General features: G+C 45.2%; 1 protein-coding gene across 1 annotated transcript in view; it reads left to right on the forward strand.

The window, feature by feature from the left end:
• The window catches only part of PIP4P2 (phosphatidylinositol-4,5-bisphosphate 4-phosphatase 2), a 45,990-nt gene that overhangs the window by 1,988 nt on the left and 21,314 nt on the right, over window positions 1–22,688 (forward strand). The window contains exons 2-3 of the mRNA XM_055128263.1: window positions 18,492–18,640; window positions 22,076–22,182. Coding sequence (XP_054984238.1) covers window positions 18,492–18,640; window positions 22,076–22,182 — 256 coding nt within the window. The remainder of the gene's footprint in view (window positions 1–18,491; window positions 18,641–22,075; window positions 22,183–22,688) is intronic.

The following is a 22,688-nucleotide window of genomic DNA, read 5'->3' on the forward strand; positions in this document are numbered from 1 at the left end:
GACAAAGAAAGACACGGAGTTGTGAATAGTGCAGGGTGATCAATGAGCGGAGAAATATGGTGCTGAGACTCCCCCCACAGAAAACCCACGTCATCTTCATGGCCCAGCTTTAACTTGGTCCGAAAACAGTGGATAGGGGATGCCCTTTATCCTGAACATTAGATATTAATATTTAACCATCAAAATGATCTGGTCTCATGCCCCCGTAGATTGCATGATTGCCACCACGTTCTTTTTTAATTTTTGCTTTTTAGACATTTATTTTAAAATAAAAACCAGGTTTTATTTATTTTCAGTGAGTGCTCACTTTCTATGAATGTTCATTCTATAAAATGTCCTCTGAAAACTCCTCAGGGGTTAAAGTGGAAAAAGTCCTGGTGTAGAGTAAGTTAATATACTTATCAATTCGGTTTATGGTTTGATTTTGGCAGTGCTCCGGGGCTTCTCTCAGCTTGGCGCCTGGGGGTTGCTGCAGCAATGCTTGGGGGACCTGCGGTACCAGGGAATAAGCCTGGGACTCCCCCCGCCCCCCTGCAAAGGGGGCCATCCAGTCCTTGCAACTGCCTCCTCCGTTCCTCAGTGGGTGTGTTCATTTCATCAAGTCACTATCAAGTTTATTAAGAAACAATTTGTGTTCTGTTTTTGAGGGGTGTGGGTCTTGAGAATGGCCGAGTGGCTGAACGCATTGCTAGCCTGAAGCGCCTTCCGGTCCCCAGGGCCACCTGAGCGTGTTCTCAGCTCCGGCTTCCTTGGATCCCAGCACTGCATCCAAGAGAGGCAGCTCCAGCGGGTGCCATGAACCTGTGTTATTACCCTACTAGCAACTATAGAAACAAAAACATGAGCCAGCACGGTGACCATGAGTGAGTGACCCCCTGTGAGGATGTGTGGGGTGCCCTGCTGTGTGTGTGCGCGCATCACAGTTGCATTACAGACTCTCACGTAGGCACCTGTGCAAGCACCACAGTTAAAAATGTTGGGCTGGAGCCATAGCACAGCGGGTAGGGCGTTTGCCTTGTGTGCGGCCGACCCGGGTTCGAGTCCCAGCATCCCATATGGTCCCCTGAGCACCGCCAGGAGTAATTTCTGAGTGCAGGGCCAAGAGTAATCCCTGTGCATCACCAGGTGTGACCCAAAAAAGAAAAAAAAATGTTGGAACACCCCTCCTGGACATCACAACCAGATGTGTGATGCCCAGATGTTACAACAAAAGCAGCAGCAAAAGGAAAGGACCTTCAAATAAATAAGTCATAGTTAAAACACAGGAGAAAAAAAAGACACCTTCAGGAGAAGGACAGAGTAGGAAAGAAAAAAATCCAGGGGGCGAGAAGGGAGATGAGAAAGGGAAATGATGAGCCAACGGTGGTTGGGTCTTCAGCTCTGTCGGCAGTGGTGATGAGTGAGATGGTTGTGGCAGAACACAGACTCAACAACAGGGAAAGCGTGAGATCTAAACCGCAACCAAAAAACATTGTGACATGCCTGGCAAGGTGGCAAGGGGAGGGATGCTGGGCGAGGAATGTAGTGTGGGGTTTCTGGGGTGAGGGGAAGTTGTTGACACTGGTGGTGAGGGGAGGGTTGGACTGTTTTTGAAATATTCAGTATGCTTACCCACCAAATATAGCACTATCGCACTGTCATCTCGTTGTTTGCTCGAGTGGGCACCAATAACGTCTCCATTGTGAGACTTGTTGTTACTGTTTTTGGCATATTGAATACACCACAGGGAGCTTGCCAGGCTCTGCTGTGTGGGTGAGATACTCTCGATAGCTTGCCGGGCTCTCCGAGAGGGATGGAGGAATCGAACCCTGGTAGGCTGCATGTAAGGCAAACACCCTACCGCTGTGCTATTCGCTCCACCTTTGAAATGTTATATGTCTAAAACTCAACTATCAGTAGTGTTGTAAATCAGTTCTTAAATTAAAAATTGTAGATAAAATATACCTTTGGGCTGGAGCGATAGCACAGCAGGTAGGGCATTTGCCTTGCATGCGGCCAACCGGGGTTCAATTCCCAGCATCCCATATGGTTTGCCGAGCACTGTCAGGAGTAATTCCTGAGTGCATGAGCCAGGAGTAACCCCTGTGTATCGTTGAGTGTGACCCAAAAAGAAAAAAGTCGTAAAATACACCTTTATTCCCAGTAATGTAAGAGGAAGGAAGGAAGGAAGGGAGGGAGGGAGGGAGGGAGGGAGGAAGGAAGGAAGGAAGGAAGGAAGGAAGGAAGAAAGGAAGGAAGGAAGGAAGGGGGGAAAGGAGAAAAGGGAGGAAGAGAGAAAAAAGTTTGAGTCTAAGCAACTCTCCTATAACCAATTTTCATGCCTTCTATCTTGTATCTGTGTTTTGTACCCTTGGTTGACTAGTAGCTAAATTATTTTTAAGAAATGATCACACAATCATTTACTTGTTTGTAGATATTTTTATAAAATCATGTCATATTTCCAATCTAACTCCTTGATGTATACATAAAGTGCAAATTCTAGTTCAACCACTGAGAAAAAGAAATTTCATTTCAGAAAACTTTTGAAAACTCAGAAAATTTAATGAGTTGACAAAAAGCTTTTCCTGCTTTTTTTTTTTTAAGCCAACTGGTTGATGAGACAGTTTAGAAAAGGAGAAGCACTCATTTCATATGACTTAATACCTAGTAAGCAAAATGTGTAAGTAAATAGTAAACGTGTTTTGTCTTTGCGATAGAGTATCTTCAACAGCAAATCAGTATTTTCATAAATATTTTTGGTATGATGCAGAATCTAATTCGAGGAGCCAGAGCTGTTTATTCCAAAGTCTCTGGGCAGCACCAGGACCCAGCAAACTCAACCAACACCTTCCTCAGGGAACTCAGGTGGAGAGGGAGAAAGCATACCTAAACATATGACTGAATTGTCCTGAAGGTAATGGACATTTGTCACTGCTCTAGGTGCTTCAGGAGTTGTCAACAATTAGAATTGAAGCTGGGATTTGAAAAGAATAGAGGTGTATTCTATGGTATTGGGCTTAATTGTATGATATTATAATATATGTATTGTATGATATTATAATGAATCTTGGAGGAGGGAGTGTTTGGGCCACACCTGGCAGTGCTTGGTGACTCTTCCTGGCTCTGTGCTCAGAAGTGACCTCAGAAGTACTCAGGGGACCGTGCATAGTGCAGGGATTCGAACTGGGATCCAGGCCACCGTAACTACCTGCAAGCAAAGCGCCTTTACACTTATACTAGATCTTCCACTTGTGGGCTTGGGGGACCATATGGGCTTCCGGGGATTGAACCAGGGTCGGCCAGGCAAGACAAATGCCTTACCTGCTCTATTCTTGCCCCAAACTTGATTTTTCAAAAAGAGATTAAAATCCATCACCAGTGTGTGATTTTTCCACTTTACGTTTTGCTGTTGGTGTCACCAGCTTAGAACAGGACTAACTTCTGCCCCAAGATGAAATATTCTGTTCCAAGTTGAAAGTAGGGGAGCTCCTGTCCAATTCTTTCTCCTCTCTTCAGGTTCTCCGTCTGGTCTAATAGTCATATCAACACTTTAGAGGTTAATGAAGAAAGTTTTTAATTACTTAGGAACTCGAGGACAACTTGGGCAATTAAAGCTTCTTATACGATTCTGAGCTAAGGGTTAGGTATGAGCGTGGGCCTTTAGGGAACTCGCAGGATCGTAGGATCCTAAGAAAAACAGATGATGGCTAACGAAATGTTTCACCTGCCTTAGAGTTAAGTCATTCAGGTTAAAAAAAAAATGTGTCTCTGGTAAAAGTTTTTATTCTAGGTAAAAACCTCCTCTCGGAATGACTTTGTAGGCAGTTAAAGGGGAGCTGTTGGCTTTGCTGGGTGTCGGTTTCCTCCACCAAAATAATCCACAAGTGGTACCCTTCAGTGGGGTGTTAACTTTTGGGCAAGTTATTAATTATGTATTTGGGAGCAATTAGTATTTTCTGTCTAGTTTTAGCACAGTGAGAATTAAGAGTGTGGTCTCTGTGAGTCTACCAGGATTGTCCAATCAATGGATTTTACCACTGAATTCCTGCAGAGAACAGAAACCCCTGACTCCTCCATGAAAATGCTTAATATGTTTTTCAGCTCTTGTGAAGGCTTTGTTATTAAGGTAGTAAAAAATCCAGACTTTGGCTCATTTCAACACTTTGGAAGAAATAGCATGACACGTGCACCATTTGGATATACTTAATTGACTTCTTTATACATTTGCTAATTGTATGGGCAGTCTGTGACAAGAACTATGATGCTTAAGATATCTTCTGCGAGCAATTTGGGATTGGGTCATTAGGTATTGAATATGAAAATATGATGATATCCTTTACTATAAATCTAAATGGGAAAGAGTGCTTTGTTTTACTGGGACAGGTAGTTCAATTTGCTTACTTAATTTTTGCTATTCACTTAACTGCTATAGATTTGAATAATAATTTGGTGGTAGGCAGGAAAAACAGACATTGCTTGTCTTCCAGTTTAGTGGGAAGAGAAGTAAATGAAATAATCACACAAGCAAGTACACAATGCAGTGGGGGTGAGAGCAGCGCTGAAAATGTATCCAATACCATTAAAATATTAAAATATATAACGGGGGCTAGAGTGATAGTACAGCGGGTAGGGCGTTTGCCTTGCACATGGCCGACCCGGGTTCGATTCCCAGCATCCCATATGGTCCCCTGAGCACCACCAGTAGTAATTCCTGAGTGCATGAGCCAGGAGGAACCCCTGTTCATCGCCACGTGTGACCCAAAAACCAAAAAAAAAAAATTAAAAATAATGACATACTAAAATATATAAGGAAATATAAGGAAAAGACTTGACCAGATTAGGGAAGCCAGGACAACTCCTCTGAGACTTGAAAGTTGAGCAGGAGAGGCAACTATGGAGGAGGTGTTAAGGAAACATTCTAGGCAAATAAAACAGTGTGTTCAGAAATCTCTAGCTGACCCAGAATAGGGGCCAGAGCAACAGCACAGTGAATAGGGCACTTGCCTTGCATGTAGCTAACCTGGTTTCATATGGTCATATGTCCTGGCAACCCTTGTGGTCCTCTAAGCCCTCTCGGAGTGATGCCTGAGCACAGATCCAAGAGCAGGGGCTGAATACCGCCCGATGTGGCTCCAAACCCCCAAATAAATTCATAAGTAAAATGGGAGTCTCTCCTAAAATTTATCTTAGGTCTATGTTCTCTCCATCTTTAACTTGATTTTTTTTAATTTTTGCTTTTTGGGTCACACCTGGCGATGCACAGGGGTTACTCCTGGCTCTGCACTCAGGAATTACCCCTGGCCGTGCTCAGGGGACCATATGGGATGCTGGGATTTGAACCCGGGTCGGCCGCGTGCAAGGCAAACGCCCTATCCGCTGTGCTATCTCTCCAGCCCCTCTTTAACTTCATTCTTCCTCCTACATGGAGCTTCCCAAACTTTCAGATTTTGTTACACGGAGAAAGTAATAATCTCGGTAGAGACATTCAGCTGGAGAGAGGGCGCTAAGAACTGTGGATAATCTGGACCCTGAAATAACCGTGTCTGTCTCAGCATATCCCAGGGCACGCTGGGTGGGCCCTGGGAAATTGTGGATTCTCCTGTGTATTTAGCTACCACCAACATGCAAAGAACATATTTTATATTTCAGCCAGGACTCGGATCTTAGCACTATACTTATATTGACATCTCATCTTCTTGGCTCTGTGAAAGCACTAAAGTATGTCCTGTCTGAACCTACTAGTAACTGCAATCCTAGGACTTTGCCCCAGAATCTTTCATTTTCTTTTTCTTTCCTGTTTTTATTTTTAGGGTTTTTTCCTATTATTTTTATTTATTTATTTATTTATTTGCTTTTTGGGTCACACACGGCAATGCACAGGGCTTACTCCTGGCTCTGCACTCAGGAATTACTCCTGGCAGTGCTCAGGGATCATATGTAATGCTGGGAATCGAACCCGGGTTGACCGCACGAAAGGCAAACGTCCTACCCGCTGTGCTATCGCTCCACCCCCAACTCTCATTTTCAATGACTGATGAGAGGAAGACTAACCTATAAAAATTCTGATAAGTAGTGGGGGCCGGAGCGATAGCACAGTGGGTAGGGCGTTTGCCTTGCACGCGGCCGACCTGGGTTCAATCCCTGGCATCCCATATGGTCCCCCAAGCACCGCCAGGAGTAATTCCTGAGTGCAAAGCCAGGAGTAACCCCTGAGCATCGCTGGGTGTGACCCAAAAAGCAAAAAAAAAAAAAAAAAAATTCTGATAAGTAGCTTCCAAAGAGGTAGAAGAAAAGCTAGGAGAATATTAGAGAGTCAAGGGGAAGAAAACACTTCAAGAAAGCAACAGTTAAATTCACCAAGTTCCACCAGAAAGAGCTATAGGGGGCTTGGAGTGATAGCACAGCGGGTAGGGCATTTGTCTTGCATGCGGCAGACTTGGGTTTGATTCCCAGCATCCCATATGGTCCCCTGAGCACCGCCAGGAGTAATTCCTGAGTGCAAAGCCAGGAGTAACCCCTGTGCATCGCCAGGTGTGCCCCCCACCCCCCAAAAAAAGAAAGAGCAATAGGTAAGGACTTTGAAAAATATCCTTTCTGGGTCAGGGAGCTGGCTCAAAAGTTGGGAGTGCCTGCTCTGTATGTCGGAACCCTGGGCTTGCTCCCTGTACCTCACGGTCCCCTGAGCAACACAATGCCCTGGAGATCAGCGTGACTGTAGTAAGAGTTGTTTGTTTATGTTTGATTCCAAATCCTTTATTTTTGTGATAGTGTTGGTCGTGATGGTGGTGGTAGTGTTGGTGGTAGTGGTATGTGTGTGAGTGTGTGTGTGTGTGTGTGTGTGTGTGTGTGTGCGCGCGCGTGCTCCTGTGCATGCAAGTGCCTTGACCCTTGGACAGTCCCTCTGGCCCCTACAACAGGTGATTTCCAAACCAAGGAGGGCTGTGAGTTGAAGCTGCTGACTTAGGCGGAAGTGTGATGGAGTGGGTCAGAGAAATGTCTCATCTGCTTGTCTTCTTACTGCCAACCTTGTCCTAGGGGACTAGATTGGTCCCCGGGTCTCCTAGTGGTACCCCATGTCCATGATTTTCATCTGTGACCCCCCCTTGGCTATCCTGGGTTCCTGGTGGCCATAAGGCCCCTGGCTGAGAGTCCCTGGGTGAGAGAACTAGACTAGGGCTGACCAGAAGAGTTTTGCTGGCCAGGGTCAGAGGTGGAACTTCACTGTGACGATAACAGGAAGCTGGGGAGAGGGTGAAGCCAGAGGAGACAGAAAACGTTTGACTTATTTTCATCATTTGACTTTTTTTATTATAGAGGCCACACTCAGCTGTGCTCAGAGGTGCGGGGCCCCTTCTTCAGTGTGTGTGTGTGTGTGTGTGTGTGCTCAGCTCTGTAGTTCAGTTTGCTGTTGCTTGGGGTCCCCCAGGGCTATCCCCAGAGGCGCTGAGGGCCATGCGGTGTCTGGAATCGCACTCAGGGCTGTGTCCTGAGAGGCATGTTGAAGATTCCCACTGTTTGTTTTGGATGCCACACTCCGAGTGGGGCCCCAGGGTCTCCGGGCAGCCTGGGGCAGGGCCGACCTGGCCGGGCTGGGGGTGGGCCCTGGCTCCATCCTGAAAACTTGGGTTCCAAGCCCATGAGTCATCTCCTTGACCCCTGTAATGTTTCCTTTTGTTTCCTTCGGGAGGGGGAGCAGAACAGGCAAAAGGTGACCTGGTCTGATTCGGGGCAAAGGGAATGGAAGCAGTGAGATATGATTGGATTCAGGCTTAAACCAAGAACTGCAGAATTTGCCGATATTCTGATACTACGAAGAGAGGGGTCCCAAATCTCCAAAACAGACTGATTCGGTAGAAGGATTTTCCTCTAAGGTGGGCTCACAGAAGGAGGAGATTGCTGAGTCTGTGAGTGGGTTTTAGGGTTGGAGAGGGACATCCATGTTCTAATTTTATCTAATTTTAGACCAGTTGAGTTTGAAATACTCTATCTCTTCATTCAAACAGAAATGTTGAGTAGGCAGTTAGATGTCAGGTGTGGAGTCGGAGGAGATGAGGTTGGAGTGAGTTCCATTCAACATTTATTTGTGAGTGTGTGATAATACTCAATCGTGTGGGAGATGAGGCTGGCTATGTCCTCTTTTGTTGTTGTTGTTGTTGTTCTTTTTGTATTTTTGCTTTTTGGGTCACGCCCAGCAATATTCAGGGGTTCCTCCTGGCTCTGCACTCAGGAGTTACTCCTGGCGGTGCTTGGGGGACCATATGGGATGCCAGGGATCGAACCTGGGTTGGCCTCGTGCAAGGCGAACACCCTACCCGCTGTACTATCGCTCTGGTCCCTGTGTCCTTTTTCGTTCCAAGGACTCTGCAATCTTTTCAGGACCCCTTAAGGTAGAGCATATTGCTTTTCTTCTGCTTTTTTGTGGTGGCAGGGTGCGGTAGGGAGTTCCCAAGAGGTCATCAGGAGACTCACACCCAGGAACCTCTCCTCAGCTTTCTTGGCTGGTGGTTCAATTCAACAGCCCAAAGATAGGGTGATGCTCTGGGCTCTGGGTGCCGGGGATGCCCCAGGCCAGTGCACAGGTGCTCGTGGGCTGCCAGAGCTCTCTCTGGCAGTGCTCAGGGGACCAGGCGGAGGAGAGCACCAAACCAGGCTCAGTGGCATTAAAGCCATCCCTGGCCAGTAAAGTAGAACGTTCTGTCAAGACCTTCTAAGATTTCAAGAAGTTAGGCCACGGGGAGAGTAAACAGGTTGGGTATTCTTAAGCCCCTTTGAGGACAATAGGCAATTTTCTGGAAATGATCCAAATGGAAACCCTAATCCTTCCCACTTGGGGAGAGCAGAAACCCCAGGTATAGCTTTTGTTGCTCAGCTGTTTTGTGTTTCATTTTTAGCAGGATGGAGAGATACAATAAGCTGGGAAGAACGTGCAGACATGGAGGACGTACTTTAATAGAGCCTTGTAGGGAATGTGTTCTTTCTACTTTTCTACTATTTCTTTCTGAGAGGGCCTCTGTGCTCTTTTCTTTTCTTTTTCTTTTCCTTTCATTTCTTCTCTTTTCTTTTTTTATTTCTTCTTTCTTTTTTTCTCTACTTCCTTCCTCCCTCCTTCCCTCCCTCCCTCTTCTCTCCCTCCCTCTCTTCCTTCCTTCCTTCCTTCCTTCCTTCCTTCCTTCCTTCCTTCCTTCCTTCCTTCCTTCCTTCCTTCCTTCCTTCCTTCCTTCCTTCCTTCCTTCCCTCGGTCCTTCCCTCCCTCCTTCCTTCCCTCCTTCCCTCCCTCCTTCCTTCCCTCCTTCCCTCCCTCCCTCCCTCCCTCCCTCCTTTCCTCCCTCCCTTTCCTTCCTTCCTTCCTTCCTTCCTTCCTTCCTTCCTTCCTTCCTTCCTTCCTTCCTTCCTTCCTTCCTTCCTTCCCTCCTTCCCTCCCTTCCTCCCTCCCTCCCTCCCTCCCTCCCTCCCTTTCCTTCCTTCCTTCCTTCCTTCCTTCCTTCCTTCCTTCCTTCCTTCCTTCCTTCCTTCCTTCTTTCCTTCCTTCCGTCCTTCCTTCCCTCCATCCTTCCGTCCTTCCCTCCCTCCTTCCCTCCCTTCCTCCCTCCCTCCTTTCCTCCCTCCCTTTCCTTCCTTCCTTCCTTCCCTCCCTCCCTCCCTCCCTCCCTCCTTTCCTCCCTCCTCTTCCTTCCTTCCTTCCTTCCTTCCTTCCTTCCTTCCTTCCTTCCTTCCTTCCTTCCTTCCTTCCTTCCTTCCCTCCATCCTTCCGTCCTTCCCTCCCTCCTTCCCTCCCTTCCTCCCTCCCTCCTTTCCTCCCTCCCTCCTTTCCTTCCTTCTTTCCTTCCTTGATTGGGGTAGAGTTCAGATGCAGTGGAGTTTGTGTTCTTTGGAACTTATCTAGACCCTTTCTTTCCCTGCTGTGATTATAAAGCCAATTTCTTTTATCTTTAATTTCTCTGCTAAGAGTTAAATATGCGAAGCAGGATGGAAAGCATAGCTCTTCTTAGCCTTTCGGTGAACAGCTCATGAGTTGCATAACTAAATTCCTTTGCATCTCAGAGTTTGTCATCCTGTGCAGCCTGGCCAGGCTTATCGGAGACTTGAGTTCTTTCTGCTCATTAATAGCTGTTGACTTTGGAACATTTGCGTATCTGGGCCTTAGAATTTCTGCTGAGTTCTGTAGTTTTTGTCTTTGCTTCTCTATTCTATGATACAGTTTTTCTTAGTAAGGAATCTGGATAAATCGAAGAGAATGTAACCTTAATTACATAGTATCGATGGTTATTATTTTTCTTATCACTCTTTTATTTCTGATGTTCTTCTTTTACTTAGATTCTTATTCTTCTAGTACCTATTTCGAAACTGGACTACAGTATATTGAACATGAAGGAACAGTTACACAGCTCTTTAGCAAGCTTATAATACTGATTCTTTGGGGTGCCCAAAGAATGGCGAGGGGTGCCCTGGTGACGCTTGAGGGGTCACTTCCAGTTCCCGGGTGATGCCTGGGGACCATGTGGTGCCAGAGAATAAGTCGGTTGAGCTGCTCCTTTAGAACTGATTCTTTTGTAATATGTATTCATATGCGCCACACAATCAGTTACTTTATTCAAATCAGATATTTCACAGTCAGCAATCAGTCTTCCACCCTCCCATATTTTAAGCTGAAACACTTAAACTTGGTAGAATTCATAAGATTGTTTTCATTTTCTCTCATTTCTTATATTTATTTTTTGGGGCTTAGGACCACATCCTGCAGTGCTCAGGACTTACTCCTGGTTCTGTGCTCAGGGCTCATTTCACAGGGGACTCAGGAGACCCTGTGTGGTGCTGGAGACAGAACCTGGGTCAGCTGTGTGCAAGGCAAGTGTCCCACCCTCTGTGCTCCCCCGCCAGCCCCCCAGTTTGCTTCCTGTGACTCCTTTACATTTCTCTAACTGTACTGCCCCGTTGAGAAATGCTGAGCTAGACAAAGAGTACAAGAGTTGCTAAATGGATTTAAAGAAGACATTCGTAGATAATCTTTGTTTTTATTTTAGGTTATATTTAGTACCCCAAATAAACCTGATTTCTGTTGAGCTATATGGATTGTACCAATGAACACTAAATTATTTTAAACATTTCCCAAATTTACAGGATTCAGAAAGAGTGTTCTGGGTATTTACATAAAATGCTTTGCTGTGCTCAACAAGAGCTGTTGGGAGTTGCTACTTATGGGCGTACAGTATCACTCTATCACTGTCATCACCGTCATCCTGTTGTTCATTGATTTGCTTGAGCGGGCACCAGTAGTGTCTCCATTGTAAGACTTGTTGTTACTGTTTTTGGCATAAGGAATTCGCAATGGAGAGCTTGCCAGGCTCTGCCGTGCGGGCTCCATACTCTCGGTAGCTTGCCAGGCTCTCCGAGAGGGGCGGAGGAATCGAACTCGGGTCGACGGCGACCAAGGCAAACGCCCTACCCGCTGTACTATCGAGTATCGGTCCTTATTAAAGCTCTCAGACATAGCTGAATTCCGGGTGACTGAAATTTTTCTCTCAATCTGCTGATCAAAGTAGTTGTAAACCAGTTGCACTCAAGATGAAAGAACTTAAGCTTTATCTTCTAATGAGGAGAGTGTCAGAGAACGTGGCAGAGCAACCTGACAAATCCACAGTAGATCCACAAACTGGGGTGGGGAGAAAAGTAAGGAAGCCGTTAACCATCACGGAACGATGGCCAATATATATTGCTAAAGTGAACAGACAAGCTGAAAACTAGCCTAGGAGGAAGACTCCTTTGTTTGTAAGAAAGATGAAGGAAACGAAACTATGGGTGTGTGGAGAGAACATTGACTAGTCCTGGGGTGATTCTGCCCACCCTCCGCTTTTATCTCCTTCTCTTTATCCCTGCCATACCCTCTGCCTTTGATTTAGGGTTGTTTTTTTTTTTTTTTTTCGGCTTTTTGGGTCACACTCAGCGAGATGCTCAGGAGTTACTCCTGGCTCATGCACTCAGGAGTTACTCCTGGCGGTGCTTGGGGGACCATATGGGATGCTGGGATTTGAAGCCGGGTTGGCCGCGTGCAAGGCAAACGCCCTACCCACTGTGCTATCGCTCCAGCTCCCTCTGCCTTTGATTTAGATTAGCCTCTTCTCGACTCCCGAAGTCCCCTGCGTGCAAGGCAGGGAACTGATTGCACCAAATGATGACTTGCGTTTCACTGCCTTTCTGCATGTATGAGCGTCAGTTCCTGACGGCCCAGGAGTGCGCGTCATTCTCCCCAGAATCCCTGACAGGAATGCCCCGCAGTGCCTGGTCCAGTGCAAACGCCCCCAGTGCGTGTGGTGGACGGATTGCTGACGCCTAAGCGTTGTGCATCCGGGCTGGCTGCTGCGTTGGAGCTGACGCCAGATGGAGGCCTTCCGACCTTCCCTGACCTCAGAGCTCGTGCGGGGACCTTAGCTCCCATCTCTTCGGTCATAAAACTAGAATCACCCCAGAGCAGCCAACGGCCCGCTCTCTGCAGTTCTCCCAGAGACGTGGGGTCTGGGTTGGAGGGGAGGAGCCTCAGCATCCTGCTCTGTTCCTTAGAAGTCACTGCATGGAGGTCTTCCCCGGCGAGAAAACACGTCTCATTCTGTCCCTGGCTCCTAGACGCCACCCAAATCTCAAGAAGACAAGTGTTTTTCCTCACGGGTTGACCCTTTGTATTTTCCTGTTTGTCCGGTAATCAGAGTAGCCTCAAATCTCTGTCTCTTTCTCTTGTTTTATTTTTGAGACTCTTTCTCAGTTTGGTCTGTGCGTTTGGATTAAGCCTGATGCCCTTTCCATTCTGGTACAGCTTTGTCCAGGGTTCCACGGACTGAATGGAAAGTATATTAATGGAGTCCGTGAATTCAACTCGAAAATATTCCCATTGAGGAGACTTCCACAGAAATTGCTGAGACAATACAATAAGGTGAAGCGACCTAGCCAATATCTTCAAAGTGCCGGAGAGTGTATCTGGGAGACAAAGCGAAGGATGGACGAATATGCTAGGATGAATTAGCAGGACAGAACGAACATGTGGTGTAAAATGGGGAAATGAGGGGAGATCAGTCACTGGGCTGGAGTGATGCTACGCATGCAAAAAGGCTTCGTTTGTTCTTGGTCTCTGGGGGGATTCCCAGCACTGCCAGGTACCACAAACCAAGAGAAAAAGGAAAAGGAAAAGAAAAACTTGGTAGATATTTGTGATGGGGAAATATAACTGGTTTACTTGGGTTTATAGAATAATAATGGTCCCTTTTAGCATCCTAGGAAGACAATTATATGTGTCTTGTGATTGTTAATGTGCCGTATTATGATTTGATAATGTGCCGTATATCTGATCAGCTTAGGATTTACACAGAACCAATTTTATTATCACAAAGAACTTGTTTTGGGGTATCCTGTTCTTGAATTTTTTTTTGATTGTTTTGGGGCCACACCTGATGATGCTCAAAGCTTACTCCTGGCTCTTCGCTTAGGAAGTACATCTGGTGGTGTTAGTGTTAGGGGGACAATATGGGGTGCCAGGGATCGAACCTGGATTGGCTACATGCAAAGCAAATGCCCTACCTGTTGTATTATTTATATAGCCCACCCGTTCCCCCCACCCCCCCGATTTATCTTTTTCTCCTCTCTTAATCTTCTACCTTTAATTCAGATTTAATTGCCATAGAATCCTCAGCAGTTCTTATATCTTTTTTTATTATTAAATTCTTGTCATTTTAAGAATGGCAACCGTTGCTGCAGACTCCCGAAGTAAGAGTTAGCTCCTGGCTTACTGAAGTTCTGTATCAACGTCTTTTCAAACACTGTGGTTGCTAGGCTCCAGTTTTCCCTTGTGGAAGAATTTTGAGGGAGTTTTTCAGGATTGAGGGCTGTGTGCTCATAACTACTGTTCACATAGATGAAAATTTTTATTTTTGTTAAGGTGAAGTCCATACAGTTTTACATGACACGTTTTAAAATTCATAAACTTAAGAGCAAGTCATTTACCAATGAAAAGTCCTTGTGACTCTGACTGGCCAGTGCTGCTGAGACGACACTGGATTTTTTATATGGGACAGAAATTTAAACTAGGCCTGATAGTGGTGATTTAACTGTTTTAAGGGTAAAGAAAAAAAAAAGACACAATGAATAGTTGCAGTTGCAGATGATTATAGGTTTCTTAACAGTGGAATAGTTTAGGAATTATGGTCTTTTACAAGAGGAGGTCAGCTGTAGAGGAAGATTTTCTGAAAAGAGCAAAAAGCAGATCTTACGGCTGAAGTAATGGAGTGAGACTTCCATCGTAAGCCTGAGAGCACTGTTTAGAGAAGCAATTAGGCTCAACATCTGTCATTCCATTGCCCTCTCCAACTGAATCCCCTTTATGGAGTGTGACACACAAGTGCCCCCCCCCCCAGACATGCTCTGTATAGAAGACCACCTTTGATCACTCAAGCCTCACGGCCCAGCCAGGACACAGCCATTCTTGCAAGAACAGTCGTAATTAGTGTCTTGTCCCAAGAGAAATAAATATGTCAAGTAAAACCCAGTGATTCACTGAATTCATGAATTGGCCCATTCAACAAATATTTAGTGAACAGCTATTACAGACCAGGTCCTTTGTAAGTGTGGCAGAATCAGTCTGCCATGATTGGTATTTTGTGGAGTCTCCCCAGACTTCTTTTGATTTGTGGGTGTGTGAGTGGATGAGTTGATGGGGGGGGGTGGAGTAGGGAGCAGAACTGGGGTGGGAAACACTACTTGGCGTCACTCAGGGTTTACTCCTGGCTCTGCACTCAGATATCACCTGGACCAGTAGGATCCTAGGATGGGAGCTGGTTCTTACCTGCTCTGTCATCTCTCGGTCTCTCCTATGTTAAGCTTCTAATCTGCATTCATTATTCTTTTCCTCCCTCCTCTTTTCAAAGCTCCACAAGAACAGTCAAGTATGTATTTTGTCATTGATGACGTTTGAGGGGACAGATTATGAATTGTAATGCAAATTGTAGAGCAAGACTTCACAGAGCTTCCGTGGCTCTGATGCAAGTCAGACACTTGGAAAGGTCATCCAGGGAGACAGTCCTGGAGCGCTGCTCTGACCCGGAGTGGATTGTCTTTTTAGGCAGTGACCTGGTGTGGCCTGCCTGCTGCACCCGATCCCTTTTTGTCTCTGTGAAACTACATTGTCTTGGCCTTATATTCCATCAGGCTGTGTTAGATGGAGATTCTGAGAGAACCACTTCCTGTTATTTGATGGCTCAAGGAAAAGGCAAGAGGGGAAACGAGACTTTATTAATGCTATTTTGAAGAACGCTTGAAAACAGCATTTGTCAGGAAGTGCGTCTTAAATTTCTAGTGAAGAGTGCATTCTTGCCCCCAGGATAATAATTTTCTTTACTGAGATCTGGTAAGGAATCTGCCAATTGCAAAGACCAATTATTGATTCATTTTTTTGCCCCCTTTGACCTGTTTTTATCTTTGGACTAATACATTACATTACAGGTCATTGTGGATCAGCCTCAGATTCTTCCAAAGCTTTAGGCTATTTTTTTAAAAATGTTTTGTTTATTTCCTTATATTTATTTTTAATTGATGGGCTTAATTGAATCATTGCTGTGATTCATAAACCTGTTAATGAGGGTTTCATGTGCACGTAATTCCAAAACCACACCCTTCACCAGCGTACCCACCACCCTCCCCCGAGGCCCCCAGTGCTGTGCTGAGAAAGACTCATTTTATGATTTAAGGCCTCTAGAGCTCATTTCCAAATTCCGAGTTTGGCAGTTTTCTGATTTAAGCCCTGAGCTTGTTCATCTGCCATTTCACAGTGGCTTCTGTCAGGACCTTGGCTGCGGCATGAACTTGGCTTATTATGAATTAAGGCATGAATAACACTAATTAATTCTTTGAAAGTCTGAAAAAAAAACACAAAATAAAGTCCAAGGATTCCAGGTGCTAATTTGTCTGTGTGTGTGTGGGGGGGGGGTTGGGGGGCGTTTGGTCACCCCTGGCTGTGCTCAGGGCTTACTCCTGGCTCTGTGTTCAGTTATCACTTTTTTTTTTGGGGGGGGGGTCACACCCGGTGATCCTCAGGGCTGACTCCTGGCTCTGCACTCAGGAATTACCCCTGGTGGTGCTCAGGGGACCATATGGGATGCTGGGAATCGAACCTGGGTTAGCCGCGTGCAAGGCAAACGCCCTCCCCGCTGTACTATTGCTCCAGCCCTACAATGTGCTATGTTCTAATTCAACTTAAAATACTACAGAGTTCAGAATTGATAGTGGGTAGATGAAACAATGTCAAAAGCTAGCTCTTTTCATGATTGGCATTGCATCTAGATTATTGTTTTTTACATTTTTCTAACAAATATCTACTTGTCATGGGTGAATTGAGTGGGGCCGGAGCAATGATACAACAGGCAATGCCTTTGCCTTGCATGGAGAGGATCCGGTTTGGACCCCGAGCACCCCACATGGTCCCTCCCAAGGACTGATCCTGACACCAGAGCCAGGAGTAAACCCTGAGCACTGCCGGGTGAGTGCCCCAAACCAGCAAATAAACAAACAAGCTTTTCAAAACTACGTGTATGTGTGTGTACTTTCTAGGTGTTTTCTTATTTTTTGTAGTTTGCTGCTTTTTTTCCCTCTCTCCCTCCTTTGCTGCTGTATGTGACCAGGTCACGTGCTAGGTTGTTGTGGAAGGGACCTGCACAGGCACCGGATGGGTGTCACACACAGGCTCTGGCTGTTGTGCTCACGGAGACAGGCGGTCAGCTGCCGTGCTGCTCTCTGGCATGTGCACTGCAGGTCGCAGTCCTGCCCCTGGGTCACACGCCTTTGCGGTAACTGGGCTCATTGGCTCACGGGGGTGGGCCACACATTTTACTTGGGTGGCTCAAACTTATCTGTTGTGTCCTGAGGAGAGAGCACTGTTGCTGCCGAGTCCTAGACTGACCCTCTGGACCAAGCACAGCACAGTGGAGGGCGCCAAGAGTCCTACTCAGTGCCTCATGCTTGCAGGGGGATGAAGTCCCCCTTGCAAGGATTGAGTCAGCCCTGGGGTCCCTTTGCTAGGAATTTTCAACCCAAAGTAGTAAGAACTAAGAGACGTTTTATGTCAGGTGAATCAGTCATCAATATTTTGCTAATTTCATTACATGTTTTCTTTCTTTTTTTTCTTGGAGCACTGAAATTAAATTTCAGATGTCATTTTTTTTTTTAATGAGAAGGTTCACCTGATGGTGCTCAGGGGCTGTTCCTGCAGAAGTGCTCAGGAGTAGCTCCTGGCAGTGTTCAGGGGACCATATTCTGTGTCGTGGGTGAAGCTCAGGGCTCCAGCATGCAGAATCTGCGCTTAACCCCTTCAATTCTCTCTGTAGTGCCAGACATATTTTTAACGTAAAACGCTACATGTCTTTTTGATATGAAGTAAAAATTAGAGTAAATTAACTTTTGTGTTGTGACAGAAATCAGCAGGCTGGTACTCACAAATTTAGTCTTAATTCATTGGTTTTCTTTTTTCTTCTTCACTGGCCCTTATTGTGGGACTCGGGCGACAGGCCAAAGGCCCGGCAAGCTTGCTACATGCATGTGGAAGCTCCAGCCTGACCTTGACCCTGCATGGTCTCCCCAAACATTGCCAGGAGCTTTCCTGACTTTCACAAGGTGAAGCCCCCAAACCAAAACCACATGCCCTAGTTTGATCTTATCCCCATCTATTGCATGCAGTAGAAATAACCCGACAGCTACATGACAATATAAATAACACAACAGAGTGACTAACACAACTGATATACAATTTATAGGTCTGTTTATTTATTTTTTATTTTTTAATTTTTTTTGCTTTTTGGGTCACACCCGGCGGTGCACAGGGGTCACTCCTGGCTCTGCACTCAGGAATTACCCCTGGCGGTGCTCAGGGGGCCACATGGGATGCTGGGAATAGAACCTGGGTCGGCCGCGTGCAAGGCAAACGCCCTACCCGCTGTGCTATCACTCCAGCCCCTTATAGGTCTGTTTAATTTGAAACTTTGCTCTTTGGCCAGTGGGCAGTATGGCTCAGTGGTAGGCTTCTTGCCTTGCCCTGGCTTTGGTTCTCAGGGTTTCTTGTGCACCAAACTGGGTGTGACCCCCCAAAGCCAAAAAATACTGTCCTCCCAAAAACAACAGCAACAACTTCAGCAAACCTTTGCTATCATTGGTTATTTTTCTTCTAAGAGGCCAAATCATGAAGTGAGATTATTTTTTATAATAGGCAAATCACCACTTTTCACTTACAAGGTGTGTATGTTGAGTAGGGACTGCTGGAGGTAAGTGAAGGCACCGTGATTTGGGTTTTCCCAGAGCTAAGAATCCTTCTACTTCTCAAAAGGGTCCCAGATGTATTGAAACTCTGAAACTAGGATCAACAGACTTAGGTTTGCCTGCGTAAGTTGGGGGTGATTTTTTGAGTTTCTGCTTTGCTTCTTCTCCTTCTGCTGTCGAAAGAAGCCGTTGCGCCTCGGGGTCTGACTCAGGGCCTGCTGTCTTTTCAGCGGAACTCCCCCCTCCGTACACGGCCATCGCCAGTCCGGATGCCAGTGGGATTCCAGTAATCAACTGCCGGGTGTGCCAGTCTCTCATCAATCTGGATGGCAAGCTGCACCAGCACGTGGTGAAGTGCACGGTCTGCAACGAAGCTACAGTAAGTGCATATTTCCATTAATGAAAGCATAAATCGTTATTCGACACCCACTCGCTCCAGCAGGGATTCCAGTAATGTTGCTTAAGCGTCGATGTGGGCTGGATACTGATGTGGTGGTAGAGGCAAGGCCTGTTCAGGGTGTCGGCTATTTTGACCTGCACGGGAAAGAATTCCAGTGCCAGTCCGAAAAAAGAAAGACTATAAAAAGGTGATTTAAAGGATAGTATACATGTAAGGATCAGCATGCAGGCATACAATCATTTATTCCAAGCAAGCCTACCCACAGAGGCGCAGAGAGCATTCTCCACAGAGCAGAGCCATTTCTTTTTTTTTTTTTTTTTTGCTTTTTGGGTCACACCCGGCAAATGCACAGGGGTTACTCCTGGCTCTGCACTCAGGAATCGTTCTTAGCGGTGCTCAGGGGACCCTATGGGATGCTGAGAATTGAATTCGGGCCAGCTGCGTGCAAGGCAAACGCCCTACCCGCTGTGCTATTGCTCCAGCCCCAAGGAGAGCCATTTCTGTACCAAATGCCAATTTATAGAGATATAGAAATGAGCTCAATTAATAAGGGATGGGAGATTTGTGATATTTCAGAGAAAGTGGAGGTTTTGGGGTGATATCCTGAGTCAAGCTGCCACCCAGATTGTAACTGTGTTTGGTCACTTCCTGGGGTTGCCCTGGCGACTGTAAACTGTCCTGTATCAAGTGGGGGTGTGGACGGGCGATAATACAGCAGGTAGGGCGTTTGTCTTGCATGAGGCTGACCTGGGTTCGATTTCCAGGATCCTATATGGTCCCCTGAACACTGCCAGGAATAATTCCTGAGTGCAGAGCCAGGAGTAACCACTGTGCATAGCCGGGTGTGACCCCCACCCCCACCAAAAAACAAAGGAAAAAATTTTTACTGTTCACTTTTGATAGTTCACAAGTAGATAAGAGTTGTCAGACATCAATAGCAAATTATAAAAACACAAGGGCATGCAAGTTTCCTTGGATTGGATGCTATAGTTGATTCTTTTAAAGTTTTTAATTTGAGTTTTATTCTCTTATTTCTCCATCCACACCAGGTGAGTTTCAAAGTTTGTACTTGCATTTGAAATGAAAGAGAGCAAACTAGTTTGGTTTTGCGCAAATCTCAACAGACTATGTATTTTGCCAACAGCCTCAATCTTATCATGTAGAAGTATTGAGTTCACACAGCATCAGTAAGGGTTTGGTTATAAATAAACTATTTTAGATATAAATAAAACTGTGCTGAAATTTTATATCATTACTACTCCTATTAAATAAGTAGAAACTATTGTGAATATTCTAGAAAATGTGAGTTGTATCTTCCTGATTGCTTTTTATAGAATTATTGACATTACGGTGGAGGAAAAAGCACAAAACTGTACTTCAGGGCTTCTGTAAGCTAGGACTTACTAATGTTTGCACTGTAACTCAATCTTGTGTTTATCAGTGAAGAGGTGTTAGACAACTGGGAGCTCCTCTGTAGAGGTTGAACGGACGAAGTGGACAAGAGCCCAAGAGAACATTCCTTTATGATTGCTACCATTCTCCCCATTCAGCTGGACTCAGTCCTCACGTCACTAGAAATAGGGCATCAGCATATCTAACTTCTGGGCAGCCTCTCCTGACTGGAACTTGATATTCTTGTGTAGATCAGTGAAATAATGCAAAAACAAAACAAGATCAAAATGTTCAAGGTAATAGAAGTCCTTTTTTTATTTCAGAAGAAAGAATTGGGAAGAGAGGTGAAGGGGTGTGTGTGTGTATGTGTGTGTGTGTGTGTGTGTGTGTGTGTGTGTGTGAGAGAGAGAGAGAGAGAGAGAGAGAGAGAGAGAGTGTGTGTGTGTGTGTGTGTGTGTGAGAGAGAGAGAGAGAGAGAGAGAGAGAGAAAGTATGAACAATATTTTACCTTGACTTAGAACATAGAATTTAAGGCTGAAAGAGATTGATTTCCAGAGCAAATTAAAAGAATATAGGAGAACCCCTGAGGAAGCAGTACGGCTTTTTGATGCATAGCTATGAGTGTGAGACAGGGAGACTATGGAGACTGATCACTCTCCAGGGACCGAACCCTTGCTCTACTCTCTAGTAGCTGTATATCCTTGGAAACGTCTCTAAACCGTGGCTTCCTCCTGTGACGGTTACAGTAACATTACATAAAAATCCTCAGAGGATTTTGTTGTGATTTTCGATTTTCGTGGTTAAAGTGCATGTTGCCTGACATCCATGTGTTTATTTTGCTGAGATTATGAAAACTTGTGCATAGAGACAGTGCTCTTCCTCCCACCCTCCTGCCCCCTTCCTGCCCTCCATTTCACTGCAGACCACATGTCAGGGTGGACTAAAGCTGAGAAGCAGAGCTTGAAATCTAGTTTAATTGCTTTGCTTTACAAAGGATTCAACTGAGGTCTAGGAGTTAGGAGAGAAGAAAATATAAAAACAAATCTGTCATACAGCAAACACACATTTACTTAATGCTCACCTTGGGATATATAAGAATGGTCCCGAATTCTGTTTCACTTGATATGCTATATAAAATACTTAAAGTCTTATATTTGTGAATTTTAGATATCTTTTTGAATAACCATCAGTTTTGGGTTTAGATTTAGATTATTCCTCTCAGTGCATGATGGGGATTTTAAGTTCTAGTGTTGAGTGTTATCTTTGGTGTTATTTATTCTTGCTTTTAAAATTGCTTTAAAAACTTAAAAAAAAATGCAAGGTCTTGGGGGCTAGAGCGATAGCACAGCAGGTAGGGCATTTGCCTTGCACGAAGCCAACCCAGGTTTGATTCCCAGCATCCCATATGGTCCCCTGAGCACCGCCAGGAGTAATTCCTGAATGCATGAGCCAGGAGTGACCCCTGTGCATCGCCAGGTGTGACCCAAAAAGAAAACAAAAAAGCAAGATATTGAGAGCTACTAGAAGGAATTTTTTTTTTTTGGTTGTTAAAGGAGATTATAAATTCAGTCAAATATACTGAGTGAGGTTTAAGAAATGTTCCAATTTGTCATGGATTTTTCTTTCCTTTTCTTCTGATTGAGCTGATTTTCTCAGACAGATGCAAGATTTTTCCACAAATGCACCTGTGCAGATAGACAGATGCCCTTGTCTTGTGAACTATAAAAGTGATAACAACTCTAGATGGACACTAAATATGCTTTCAATTTTAAAAGGTCACTAGAAGCTAATTTTCAGATATGCCCTCCATACTCAAATCTCTACAAATCTCCAAACTTCAGAGTGTTTGCCCACAACTGAGCTATTGAAAACTCCGTTAGGTGCATTTTTCCATAGATTGTACTTTGGTGCTAGTAATGAGAAGCCTTAGTTTTTAAGAAATGGTTTTCTTTGAAATCACAAACAAACTTTGGCAGTCTGTACTTTGGTTAATATGCTGTCTTTGCATTTTCCCTTATCCAGCCAATAAAAAACCCTCCAACAGGAAAGAAATATGTTAGATGCCCTTGTAATTGTCTCCTCATTTGTAAGGACACATCCCGGCGAATAGGATGTCCGAGACCCAACTGGTAAGAAAATACAATCCTTCTTCCATTTGTTCATTTCATGAGAGTTTATGAAAGAATGATAATAAGCAGGGTTTGTTCTAGTCTTTGTCTGCAAAGCAGTCACAGAACTTATTCCTTATTAAAAGAACGAAATGCTTAGCCTGAGCATCAGAGGTTTGGGTAAACTATATACTCTAGCACCCAACCAAGGTTTCCTTGATGTTATGTAAGCATGTTGTATACTGTAGTAGATCAATGGCTCATTAACCTTATTTAAAAATACCCAATTGAGGGCTGGAGTGATAGCACAGTGGGTAGGGTGTTTGCCTTGTATGCGGCCGACCTGAGTTCGATTCCCAGCATACCACCTGGTCCCCCGAGCCCCGCCAGGAGTAATTCCTGAGTGCATGAGCCAGGAGTGACCCCTGTGCATCACCGGGTGTGACCCAAAAACCAAAAAAAAAAAAATACCCAACTGAGGTCTGGGGAGATGCACGCTGAGAGCCTTTAGTTCAGTCTCTGTTACA

The sequence above is a fragment of the Sorex araneus genome, chromosome 2 (assembly GCF_027595985.1).
Source record: "Sorex araneus isolate mSorAra2 chromosome 2, mSorAra2.pri, whole genome shotgun sequence".
Classification (NCBI taxonomy): Eukaryota; Metazoa; Chordata; class Mammalia; order Eulipotyphla; family Soricidae; genus Sorex; species Sorex araneus.